The 12,553-nt window shown below is 53.4% G+C and overlaps 1 protein-coding gene across 2 annotated transcripts in view; it reads left to right on the top strand.

The window, feature by feature from the left end:
* The window catches only part of Tmem63c (transmembrane protein 63C), a 65,740-nt gene that overhangs the window by 30,439 nt on the left and 22,748 nt on the right, over nucleotides 1-12,553 (top strand). For both annotated transcript variants that reach the window (XM_076849805.1, XM_076849806.1), the window contains exons 5-9: nucleotides 242-321; nucleotides 741-822; nucleotides 4,753-4,790; nucleotides 10,747-10,889; nucleotides 12,291-12,339. In XM_076849805.1, coding sequence (XP_076705920.1) covers nucleotides 242-321; nucleotides 741-822; nucleotides 4,753-4,790; nucleotides 10,747-10,889; nucleotides 12,291-12,339 — 392 coding nt within the window. The remainder of the gene's footprint in view (nucleotides 1-241; nucleotides 322-740; nucleotides 823-4,752; nucleotides 4,791-10,746; nucleotides 10,890-12,290; nucleotides 12,340-12,553) is intronic.

Below are 12,553 nucleotides of genomic sequence, written 5' to 3'. Positions count from 1 at the left end.
CCCCTTGGGCCTTGCTTCCTTCCCCTTGCTGAGGACTTTACTACTGCTCTCCACACACTACCAACTTTTAGCACCCACTCCATTTCAGGAAGCTGCAGGGTACTAGGAATGTGGGGTTCACAGGGCTCCATCCCTGATAGAACTCACCATCTGGTGAGGGAGCATCCTGGGGACTTCAGGGATAGGAATGCAGGGGACTGCCCAGAGGAAGGGTCCCCTTATTGCTTTTCCGGTCCTGTAGCTCGTCCTCGTGGTTTATTCCTTCCTCCGGAAGGCTGCGTGGGACTACGGGCGCCTGGCTCTGCTGATCCACAATGACAGGTGAGGAGGCCTGGGGTCACAATGGGTGAGCTCCTTGCGCCCTTGGGAGGGAATGTGCTGTGGAAACCAAGATGCGGCTGTGCCCTGGGCCGGCGCTGCAGCAAGTAGTCCTGTCACCCCTCCCCTGCCCCTGTTCTGCCCCTCCTTGCAGGAAGGGGACTTGGTGGGCCGCCATCTCTGGGCACAGGGCCACATTTTTTCTCTGGTCTCAGACTGTCATGTGGCTAATTCCCAAGAAGCATGGTGCCCCTGGCAACAGGGGTGATGCGGACTATACCCAGAGATCATGTTTGAAGCCTGCCTTCTCCTGGGTAGGAGTGGCCAGCAGCCCACGGCCCAGGGAGAGGAGAGGAGGCAGAAGAGATGTCCGAGGGCTTTTTTCTCAATTCCATGTTTCTGTCACCCTTTCTGACTGGCAGCCTGACCTCGCTGATCTACGGGGAGCAGAGTGAGAAGTCATCGCCCTCAGAGATTTCCTTGGAGATGGAGCGCAGGGACAAGGTGAGTGCTGAGAGCCAGCTGGTGGCAAGGACCCTGGCCCTGGGCAGGTGGTCACAGTGAGGGCAGGAGGGAGCCGGACTGGGCAGAGGATCGCAGCCAGCCGGACTCCACTACTCCGCAGTGTAACCTTGGCCAATTCCTCAGCCTTCCCAGACCCTCCAAGTGGAGATACGGACCACACCTTCCCCCAGGGTGCCAAGAAGTCTCAGCCTATTATAATACCTTAGATTTTTTAAAATGAATTTTTCTTCTTTTCTCAAACCTCTCTTCTCCCTGCCCTTCGTCCCACCCCTAAGGACTCACCTCCCATGTCATGTAGAAGATTCTAGCAGTCAGGAGGCAGCTCCCGCAGTCCCCCCCTTCCCCGGGGGTCCCATGTTCTCCTTCCTTTCCCTCCTGTGGAACCAGTCCACCACCTGAACATGTCCATTCTTCCAGCCAGGTGCCAGGGAGCACCCGCAGTGCGCCAGCCCCTGGTCTGGGAATGGGGAGCCAGCAGGGAACACCACAGACCATGTCCCACCTCTGGCACGTCCTTCCAGGCTGTGGACACCCAGCCAGATGCATGTGGGGAGGGAATGGGTGTACGGCGGAAATGCCTGGAACCGTCTGGCAGCCATAGGAGGGGGCTGTGTTGCAGCTGGCAGCCAGGGATGGTCTTGGGCAGAAGGCAACATTTGAGTGGAGACCTGGTCAGTGGGAGGGAGCCAAGAGGACTTCTGGTGCCCTTCACAGCTCCAGCTGCCTGTGTCCCCCAGCCCACCTCAGTTGGCCTCCTCGCCACCACCCACAACCCTGCCCATGGGGCTTTTACCCTCTCATTCCTCCTGAGCCCCAAGGCTACAGTGGTCCTCTGCACGGAGTCCAATAGCCTTTCCTTATCTTACCCCACGTCAGAATGCCCGGCCCGACAGGCTCCTTCCTCCTTTCTCCTTCAGGTTGCTTCTGTGATATCATGCTTTGGGGGTTTCTTCTCCCTCTGTCTCCTTTGCAGGCTCCTCCTCCACACCTGGAGTCCCCCCAGCTGATCCCAAACCTCCTCCTTCTCACCCTCTCCTGAGCAATGACAGCTTCCTTGGCTGCCGCCACACTGAGACCTCTAAGTTCTATCTCCATCTAATTCTGTCTCCCGATGGCCTTGAAAATGGCCCCACCTGGATACTATCCAGGCATTTTGAATTCAGTATGCCCAAACATTCCACAGTGAGCCTCCGCCCACCAGTCCCTAGTCTCTGTCCGAGATCCTCCTGTCATCTGCCTCTCTCACTTTCCCCCGGGCCCCTGCTGTGATCCATTTGCCCACCCTGTTCGGTTGCTTTTACCTTCCAGTGTTTCTCTCCATCCCTCCGGCTGCCCCCACCCAGATTTCAACCCGTCTCTCTTTGGGTGGCCAGAGCAGCTCTAACCACCCTTAGGTCCTACTTCCCCCTACTCATCCATTTTCCACCTGCATCCTAGACATCCCCATGAAGGGGGACACGGAATGTCCTGTGGGACTCTTCAGTATCGTCCTGATGCTCTGGCAGTAAGTTGCAGGTGCCTTGCCCTGGCCTGGTGGTTTGGTCTCTTTCCCCATTGTCCAGCCTGTCTCTCTTCTCAACACCCCCACCCCCCAGCCACATCAGTCACCTTTTAAACCTCAAGAGAGTGTCCTCCTTCCCATGCTCTCCCCTCACCCTTTCCCAGGTGGCTCTTCTCTGTCACCCCATCCCTTATTTAGATTTCAGCCCAGGCAGCAAATCCCCAGGGACCCAGACCTTTTGATATATGCACATAGAAAATTCAGGTTTTCTTTAACTTCCGTAACTCTGTCTAGCATGACCAGCACCTGCACCGGCAAGCAGTCCTGAATGTCTGCTCACCCCAGTGGGATCAGGCAGGAGCTTGGCCTTGCTTCCCACCAGGTCCCAAATCCAATCCAGACAGCTGCATGATTCACCTCAGATACAGGATTGTTGCTTGTGCTAAGCCAGATGGCAGAACCATATTCCTGCCCCGATCGCCCCTCCAAAAGACCAGGCCCTCTACTTGCCCGGATCTGTCCCACTCAAACTATGAAGCCTCAGATAAGTTACTTAATTTCTTGGAGGCCTCAAGGTGGAGTGAGGACATTCACACCTGCCTTACAAGGTGTTAATACATTTTTTTTTGCTTTGTTGTTCTTACAATGACCAAAGGATTATTATTATTATTTTTTAAATATCTGAGATGGTAAGCCATGATGACAGCAGTGCAGAGGAGAGCAATTCAATTAAACCAGGAGAGAGGGGGGAGCCGCTGGGTGGTTTATGCCTTCAGAAGCATACAGGGGAGCATGTGTGTGCATGCGTGTGTGCATGTGTGCACGCGCACGTAAACATACTGGAGAGACAGATGTATCCACCTGCCCAGGCTCCCCCCCTTACACAATTTCAAGGGCATATCGGACACTCTTCTCACACATCCTCTGCCTTTTCATGGACGATCTGTCTGTCCTGTGTGTATGACAGTTCATGTCCTTGCAGGTGCCTTGGATGCACCTGGGCACCTGTTGTGGAAGAGGCAGGGACACCCTTTCCTTCCCTGGAAGGTGTGTTCTCGACTGTGCCGTGAGAGTCACATCTTGCTCCCAGGGTGGGCGGTGGATAAAGACTATCCGGGTGGGGAGGGGTGCCTGGACCTCTCAGCCCACATTTTATCTAGCAGTCACCCCCTCCCTGGGGACATCCACTATCACTGCTGTGCCCCTTTCATTTCCCTGACTCATACCAGGGTATCTGTCCTTATTTTGGCTCCCCAGAACATGGCTAGGAAAATGGTGTTCCTACCGTGGACACCCCCATGATTGGCCAGTCAACCTGACACAGGGAGAGGACCCGGAAGGTGGCCTTATGTGAGGGAGCAGAGGATTTTCTTCCATTATTTCTTTTGCCTCCCTTGTTGCTTCTTTTGGGGAAAATCCCCTTCTGCGGTCTTCAGAAGACTGTCCATCTGATACCACTGGTTACCGTCCTGCTCCCTCACAAGCTGAAGTTTAACATTAGAGAAGCAGGCCCGAGGCAGGCATAGGAAGCAGGGTTTAGTTAAAAAGGGAGTAACATAGACTCCTCCCAGCAGGGAGAAAGGGGCCATTGTTGGTATCCTGGTATCCCAGGAAGTGAGGGTTTTTGCCCTGTTTTGTGTGTCTCAGGCTTCCTTTGTTCTCCTGCTCTCTTTCCCTTATCTCTCTCCTTCCTGCATATGTGGGTAGGAGAGCTCAGGTGGAGTGGCCAAAAGGTGAGCAGCAGATGAATGGGGGAAGGGCCAGATGGAGCAGCCCAGGACACATTAATTAACTACTTTTATAACTCCAGGAAGGAGGGACAATCCCTGGGGCAGGGGCAGGTTATCTTGGTAAGGGTGGAGGAAGGGCTCTGAAGGCATTTCAGTCCCTCGGGAGTGGGGGCAGTCTGCAGCTTCCCAGACCCACGCCAGGTGGTCTCCTTGATCCAGCCTGACTCGATTTACCCCTCAATCCTGACTGCCTGTCTAAATCTGGCTTCACCCAGTGGGCCTGCCTGGCCACCTAAATGGGCCCATGAAGGGTTGTCGCCTTGTCTGAAGTCTTGATGAGCCCCTGGGATCCCAGAGGGAGACCTGGCCCCTGGAGGGCCCTTTTCCAGAAGGACGCAAGGAAGGACAGACGGAAAGCTGCAGATGAACTCCTAAGAGGCCCTTCTCCCCTGGGTCCTGGGCCCTCCTTTCAAGTCCCATTCCCGGTATCAGGATGACAGGGGTGTCCACTCGCTTCTGGGTAGACATTTCGCTCAGCAGTCACCCCTAATTCCCTGGAGGGAGGAGGCCCTTACTGGACACAGCTGCGCCTGCCCGGGACCACCCATGGCTGCCTGGGCCCTGGGCAGACGGGCAGGGCCCAGCTCCTCTCACTGTTCTGTTCTCTCCTTTCCCCAGGGCTTCTGCTCCTGGCTCTTCAACAGCTTGACCATGAAGTAAGTGCCTGCGCTCCCCGAGCCTGGGACAGCCCTGCCTTAGGGGTGGGAGGGTGGAGATGCGGATTAGCCCCCCTGGCGGGATGCCAGGCCTGAGCTCTGTCCCCCAACCCACCCCCCCAGCTCCTGCCTCCCCAGATGCAGGCAGAGGTCACTTTCCCGGGTTACAACTGACATAGGCCCACTGCCTATGTCACCTCTGCCACAGTCCTTAGGAAGGACCCTGTATAAGAGCCGAGTCATGATTCCCATGCCTAAAAAAATGATTCTGTGAACCCCATGCCAGGAGAACAGACCCTTTCCACATGCTTTTTGCCTGTTTTCTGTATGTGCCACGCATCATTTTTATCAAGAGGAAGCAAACACACCGAGAGAAGGGTGGACAGACTCCCTCCCTCTGTGCCCTGGAGACATCTGCTTTCTTGATCCCCCAACACCAGCCTGGCACTTCAGCCGAGCAGTTGCTGACCACAACTCTATTCCCTTGGTGCCTGTATAAGCATGCACAGGCATACAACCCCCCCACCACCACCCCTACCACCAGGCAGGCCAGTGTGCACACAGCCCCACCTGCTTGTGCTCAGAGCCCCGCAGAATCCTGGCTCTACTGAATTCTCCTCCCGTCCGTCCTGCCCAGCCTGTCCTCCAAACCCCTATTCCAGGGGACTTCCTTGCCTGGTGACACCTGCTTTAGGGCACAGCTTTGCTGTTCCTGGTGGCCACAGGCACTGGGGCTTCTCTGCAGAGGCTGGCATGACTCTTCCTTCCTCCCAGAGTGGTTAGCCTCTCAGGGTTTGCTGTCACAAGACCCCAGCCCCTGGAGCCACCAGGGCACTTCTGTTTCTCCAGACCTAAAAGGCCCTTGTGGGGGTGCACAGGGAACCCCAACTGAGCCTAGGACCAGTGGCCTCTGGTATTTGACCCCAGCCCCACTGCTGGGGACTCCCCGTGGCCTTGGCCTGCAGCGTTCCTTCCCCATCTGTCATAGCCCCAGGGAAGCAAGGCAGCTCCTTTGTGAGTGGGTCAAACACCAGCCTCTCTACTTGTAGCTACCCATGGGTGAGTAGGGGGAGACTTTAACATTGCCCCCCCACCCTCTCCCTCTCCTTTTCCCGCTGCCCACTCTCTGGTTTTGCTTGGTTAATTCGTTAAACATGCACAAGCCAATGTAAGTAAGTTTTCACTAAGAGGAACATGAAAGTCTACCTCCAGTCTTCCCCTGTCAACAGTTTCATATTACCTTTTACGTGCATTCACTGTTTTTTAATTTTTAAAATACCTTACAATGTGTACTAGTCTATTTCTAGTCACTCTGATGAAATACTTAAGGCTAGATAATTTGGTAGAGAAAAGAGGTCTATTTTGCTTAATGGTCTGGAGTTCTAGGGCATGTCGCCAGCACCAACTTGGCTTATGGTGAAAGTCACCTGCCAAAACAAGATTCCACTGCAAGACAGGAAGCCAGAGAGCAATTCCGGAGTCAGGTTCAGACCCTCTTTCTTTCTTTTTTAAAATTTTATTATTTATTTGTTTCGTGGTGCTGAGCATCCAACTCGGGGCCTCCTGTATGCTAACCACGTGCCCTACCACTGAGCCACACGCCCTGCCCTAAGCTCAGGCTTTTACAACAACTCACTCTTGCAAGAATTAACTTCAGGGTCCCCCAAAACTACCTTCTGAAAGCAGGGCCCCCAAAATGACCCAAGGGGACCTCCCATTAGGTCCCGTGTCTTAAAGGTCCCACCGCCCATTAATATTGCCACAGCGGAGAACAAGTATCTCACCCAGGACCCCTTGGGGGACAAATCACATCCAAACCATGGCAGTGTGTATGGATATTTGGAGCTCCTTTCCCTCGAGGCCATGTAGGCTGGTTCTAGGTTCCTGAGTTTAGCAAATTTGTGACTGAGAGGTCAGGCTTGATGGCAAAATGGCCAGTCCCTGGCATGGGTCAGAGGGAAGGAAAATTGGGAAAAGGCGTCCCCCATGCTGACCACATCCTCTGGTGTGGGAGAAAAGGAACCCTGAGGTGGCCTGAGGCTGACTTCCTGGATTTTCCCCACTGCCCACTGGCATGTCACAGGGTGAGACAGGGTCCGTGTTGTGGGGAAGCAGGACACAGGCGAAGCCTAACAGACACCACGTGGTGGGTGTCTCTGTGACTCTGTGGTGTGCACGAGTGTGGCATGAAAGACTGAGTCACCCAGCTGTTGCTCATCTGCATGTGTGTGTGTACCCGGACCTGCAGGTCAGCGGGGAGGCCAGCGCGTACAGCTGAGCGTGTGCTTCCCCCATTCCCGCCCCACCACGAGCTCCCATCAGAGAGACCCCTCCACAGGGGACACCTCTCTCCTGTCGTGGCAGGAGGATAGCAAACAGTGTCATAGAAGACAGTGAAAGCATTCACTGGTCAGGGGCAGGTCAGCCAGAGTTCCCGGGCACACAGCCCGTGCAGTCTACCTGGGGAAACAAGGCGAACGAGACTCTTCCCTCATTCATAATGGAGAGGCTATAATTTGCCATGCAAAAGGGGTGTTTGGGGAAAAGAGGTTGAAATCTAACTGTGGGGCTCAAAAAGTGTAGTTTTGCCCTGGGTCTTGAAGGATGGGAAGAAATGAGTAGAGGGCACATCAGAAATAAAGGTGCAGTGGCACACGCCTATAATCCCAGTGGCTCAGGAGGCTGAGGCAGGAGGACTGCAGGTTCAAGGCCAGCCTCAATAATTTAGCAAGACTATAAGCAACCTAGTGAAATCATGTCTCCAAATAAAAATATAAAAATAAATAAAAAGGGCTGGGGATGTGACTCAGTGGTTGAGCACACTTGGGTTCAATCCCTGGTACCAAAATAAATAAATAAAAGACTCTGCGTGAGCAAAGCATTGGGGCAGAGATACATAGGGAGTGTCTGGAAACGGTAAATCTTTTGGTGGGATACAGGAAGAGGGCAAGGAGAAGGTTGTACCAGAAGGATCAGCTGGGATTGTGGCTGCCACACCAAGAAGCTTGGGCCTTCGTCTAGTTGCAGTAGAGACCCAAGATGAGATCTGAATGGGAGTATATTAGGGTTGAAAACGCCCAAAGTCAAGGCGAGCAGCTAAGCAGGCTATTCCAGGGATCCAGGAAGGATGAGATGGTGACCCAGACTAGGGCAGTGGCCAGTGAAACATGGCGGAGAGGACAGGTGGGAGGGAGGTGGTGGGGCTGCAGTCGATTGGTGAAGAGGGGTGGGAGAGAGGAATCAGGTCTGACTTTCAGGGAGGTCACTAACACTGTGGGGCCAGGGAGGAGACAGACAGGGAGGAGAAGTGGCCAGCACGCGAATGTGCCCACAGGCCTTTGAAAAAGAACGGGGCCAAGGCTCAGAGCAGGGGGTTTGGACTTGGAAGACAGATGTCGCAGCCAGGAGCAAACGGGTTACCCAGGAAGGTGAGATCAGCAAAGGCCAAGAGAGAGCCCGAGGAGCCAGGAGGAGGAAGGGACGTCCTGCGGCCTGGGATCACTGGAGTCCAGCCAGGACGAGGCTCCAGGGCAGGTGTGGCCAGCAACCTCCAGTGTACGGAGCCTGAGAGGAAGAGACCTGCAGCGAGGACATTGGCCTGGGTGACTGAGTCTCCCTTGGGAGGGCTTTGGGACCCCTCCGAGGGGAAGGGACGGAGAACAAAGCTCACCTTGTTCAAGAGGTGGGTGAGGAGGGAGTGGAGATGCTGAGAGAACTAGAGGGGAAGCCGGGCAGGGCGTGGATGCTTGAGGAGCCGTTTGGCTTATTTTAGAGGAAGCAGAGTGCCCTTGAGCCTGGTTGTAGGTAAAGGGGAGATGTGTGTGTCGGTGTAGAGAGAGTGGGATGGTAAAGGGAAAGAGAAGGGCCATGGAGACAGCAAGTCTCCAGAAAGGAGAGAGAGGAAGAGACGGGAGCAGAGAAGGAGAACTAATGGCGCGTGGTAGCAAGGGCAAGTGTCACAGTGGGTGGCGCTTTAAAGAATGGGCCCAGTGGTGAGGGCAGGAACTCCTGGCCCTCTGCTCTCTACCTGGAGACTCTCTCAGACCTCCCACTCCTCAGAATTTTCTGTGGAAAGACCAAATCCCCGGCCTGCAGCAAGACACCTGCTGTTCCCCCGCCCAGCCTTCCCATGGTCCTCAGCCACCCAGTTCCTGGGGCGTAATCCTCCAGTTCAGCAGAAGGAAGTGTTTCAGCTGCCTAGAAATAAATAATTTTTTTAAAAATCAGGAGCTCTGAATAATTCCATAAATGGAATGATTGAAGATGTTCTTTTCATCATAATGTTTAAAAATAAATATGAACTCTGGACTGGATGCTAGATGCTTCGTACAACCCACGTGTCTGACAGAGAGGCCAGGGTGGGAGTCCAGGGTGCATGCACCCATGGAGTGGGGGGCCCAGAGGGCGCTGGGCACAAACAAGTGCTCTGTAAATGGAGGCCACTGTTGCCATTATATAAACAGACGGGAAAGACTTACGACGAAATGTGAAGCTAAAGAGCAGCTCATCAGCCTGTTTGGGTTGCTAAGGACACAGTACCGCAGACTGAGCAAGTCAGAAGGGAAAGAGATTCACTCTGCCTCCTAGTTCTGGTCCAAGGTCAGAGGACAAGGGACTGCATCTGGTGATGGCCTTCCTGCTGGAAAGAATCCCAAGGCTACACAGAGCGTCACATGGCAACAGACAGGGAGCAGGTGTGCTCGTGTGTGTCTGCGTGTGTGTGTGTGCTGTGGTCTCTTTCCTTACAAAGCCACCAGGATCCAACCATGGGCTCCACCCTGGTGACTTTACTTAATCTTTATCACTTCCCACCTCCAAACACCACCATAGCAGGGTTAAGCTTCACCCTCTTTCCACCTCACCCTGGGGACGAGTTTGCAAGGGGCCAGACCCTGTTCAAACCATCGCAGTCACCAAGGAAAACTAGCACAACAGGAAACTGAAGGAAATTAACCAAAATCCTGAATAGTCACTGTTTTAAGTTTGATGAGATTGTCAGCAAATTATTTTCTTAGTATTTCCCAAAGTTACCATGAGCATGTGTTGCTTTTATGTTTTTTAACTGAAGCATAACACACACACACACACACACACACACACACAAATGCACAAAAATTAAATATACAGCTCACTTATACAGTGCAACGCCTATGCCACCAGGACCACCCTGATCCAGAATCAGAACACCCAGAAGCCCCCCCCCCGCCCCGCTCCTTTCCAATCCCCTATCTCCTCCCTCCTCCCTGAGGGTCTCTGGTATTCTGACTTCTAACTGTATAGTTTAGTATTACCCTATTTTGAACTTAATATATTAAATCATACAGTAGCTGTTTGTTGTAGGTGGTGTCTTTCACTCAGCGATGTGTCTGTGAGGTTCAGCTATGGGTGATTCATTTTTAACAGGGTATAGTATTTCATTGTGTGTGTGTAACAATTCTTGTGTCCATCCCATCTCTGAGAGACATTTAAGATGTTTCTAGTTGGGGATGTCACAAATGTCACACATCTGTGATATTCTTACACATGTCTCTGGAGCACATGTCATGTGTTTCTGTAGGGTATAAACCTAGGAGGGGAGCTCTGGGATCCCAGGTTGTGCGTGTACAGAATTTCCATAGATAAGGCTGACCTGCGGTCTCCAGGGTCTTCAGTGCACATCTGCTACAGGGCCCCTCTCTCTGTAAAACCCAGTGACATGCACTTAGGGACACCAGATGCCTAGAGAAGAAGGGCAGTATTCCCCCAGGAAAAGAAAAAGAGGGTTGTTGGAAGTGTAGGTGAGGGGCAGAGGGCTTGCCTCACGTGCATAAGGCCTTGGGTGGGACCCTGTGGGAAAGGAGGGGTGGGGAGAAGGCAAGGAAAGCAAAAATCTAGGGGGAGTGGGACGGTCATCTTCCTGTGGCGCTCGCCTGAACTGTGGCTCCTAAGGAACAGTCTCCATCTGTGTCTCTTCCAGGAACCAGGATCTGATTAACAAGTGTGGGGATGACGCGCGCATCTACATGATGTTCCAGTACCACCTCATCATCTTCGTGCTCATCCTCTGCCTCCCCTCCTTGGGTGTCATTCTGCCCATCAACTACACTGGCACTGTCCTGGGTAGGCGGGGCTCAGCGGGCCCTGGGCCCTGGGCCACTAGACCCAAGGGGCAGCCTGGCAGGCGGGACTGAGACTGAGCCTTGTGGGGTAGAGACCTGGATTTTAACTGTCCTCTGGAAGGTGGCTGCTGGGTGACCCTAATAAGCTGTGCTTCTGTGCTGTCCCATGGAGACAGGAGATGGGTCCTTCTTTGTTTGAGCCAGGACCCGGCATGGAGCATGTGTGGAGGGTCAGCTGAGTCCGGAACCAAGTGTTTACCTGGGATCCCACACACCCCTAGACAGGTGTTCATGGAGGCCCTTTTAGGACATGTGACCACTTCAGAAGTCCCTGTACTCGACCTAACCCTGGGACCCCTCCGCCAATCCTGCCCCATGGACACAGCATGGTCACCTCAGCATCTGTCTCAGAGGTTCTCTGCTCACACTCAGCCTGTTGGGCTAAATAGCATCCAGAGGAAGGGCTTGGCTTCAAAGCCCTTCAAAATCTTGGCTCCCCCAGATTTGCTCCCCAGAAAATACCTTTGCTCAAGCTAACAATTTATTTAACCTTCTATTTGTCAAATCAGTCTTCCCAGGCCTCAGTTTCCTGCTGTCTTAGGCATTGGGAGATAATGTCAAGTGCCTTGCATGGCGCCTGATACACAACAGGGGCTCAGGAGAGAGCAGCAGCAGTTCCCTTAGAACTGTAGGACAAACAGAGCTGTAAGGGAGGACGAACAACCAGCTAGTGTCTAACAGCACCTAAAATACCCAGGTGGCAACCACCTGTCCCTGGATGCCTCAGTTTTCTACCTCTTTCTCAGCCAGATGTGGACCTTGGTATGGTGTGGCACATATGAGTGTCCATGACACCAGATCCTACCATGAGCATGAGTAACACAACTCCTGTCTTTCCAGGTTATCCAGATTCTAAGAGCTGATATGTGGGCAATGAGAGTGTAATGCAGGATTTTTAGATACATTTTGCAAAACTTGAAGGTGTCTGAAATGACAACCTAATATGTTTAGCCAGAAGGATTGACTTTGTTCAAACGAGGCAGCATCCCATGATTTGGGAGGGAGTTCTTGTGATTGTTGCCCAGGTTGCTGATCTCATCACTGGCTCGTGGCTGGACAGTTGGTTCCTTTGACAAGCATTTACTTGGTGTCTATTATGTGCCAGTGTGGCCTTGGGATGCCCCCAAAATATCTGATTTATGCATAAGAGCTTCCATCAGCACTGCCTGGGGGAGGATGTTTGTGTTGGAACCTGGGAACGAACCCTGGGGAACCGGTAGGAAGAAGGGGATGTCGGCGGCATCTCTAGGCCCTAGGTGTTCATCGGGGAACCTTGAATTCTGCACTCTGCCTCCAGCCACTGAGGAGCTGGGCCAGAGGTGAGCACCTTCTTCTCTTTCAGACTGGAATAGCCACTTTGCACGGACCACCATTGTCAATGTCTCCACAGAGTAGGTACCTGATCTTCTGACCTCCCCTTCTCCTGGCTGGGCACTGAGGGGAGGGGAGGGCCAGTGTGTCCGTCCACAAGAGGGGCACCACGGTGCTGGCAGGAGAGGCCTGGTGTCCCTGGAATCCAGAACCAAGTGGGACACCAGAAGTCACAGTCTCTTAGTGGGCAGGGCTCTGTGCCCCAATGTCTCCCTCTGTCACAAGTGGACCTGC

Source organism: Callospermophilus lateralis, chromosome 3, assembly GCF_048772815.1.
Source record: "Callospermophilus lateralis isolate mCalLat2 chromosome 3, mCalLat2.hap1, whole genome shotgun sequence".
In the NCBI taxonomy this organism is placed as follows: domain Eukaryota; kingdom Metazoa; phylum Chordata; class Mammalia; order Rodentia; family Sciuridae; genus Callospermophilus; species Callospermophilus lateralis.
This window is presented reverse-complemented; position numbering and strand designations above follow the sequence as displayed.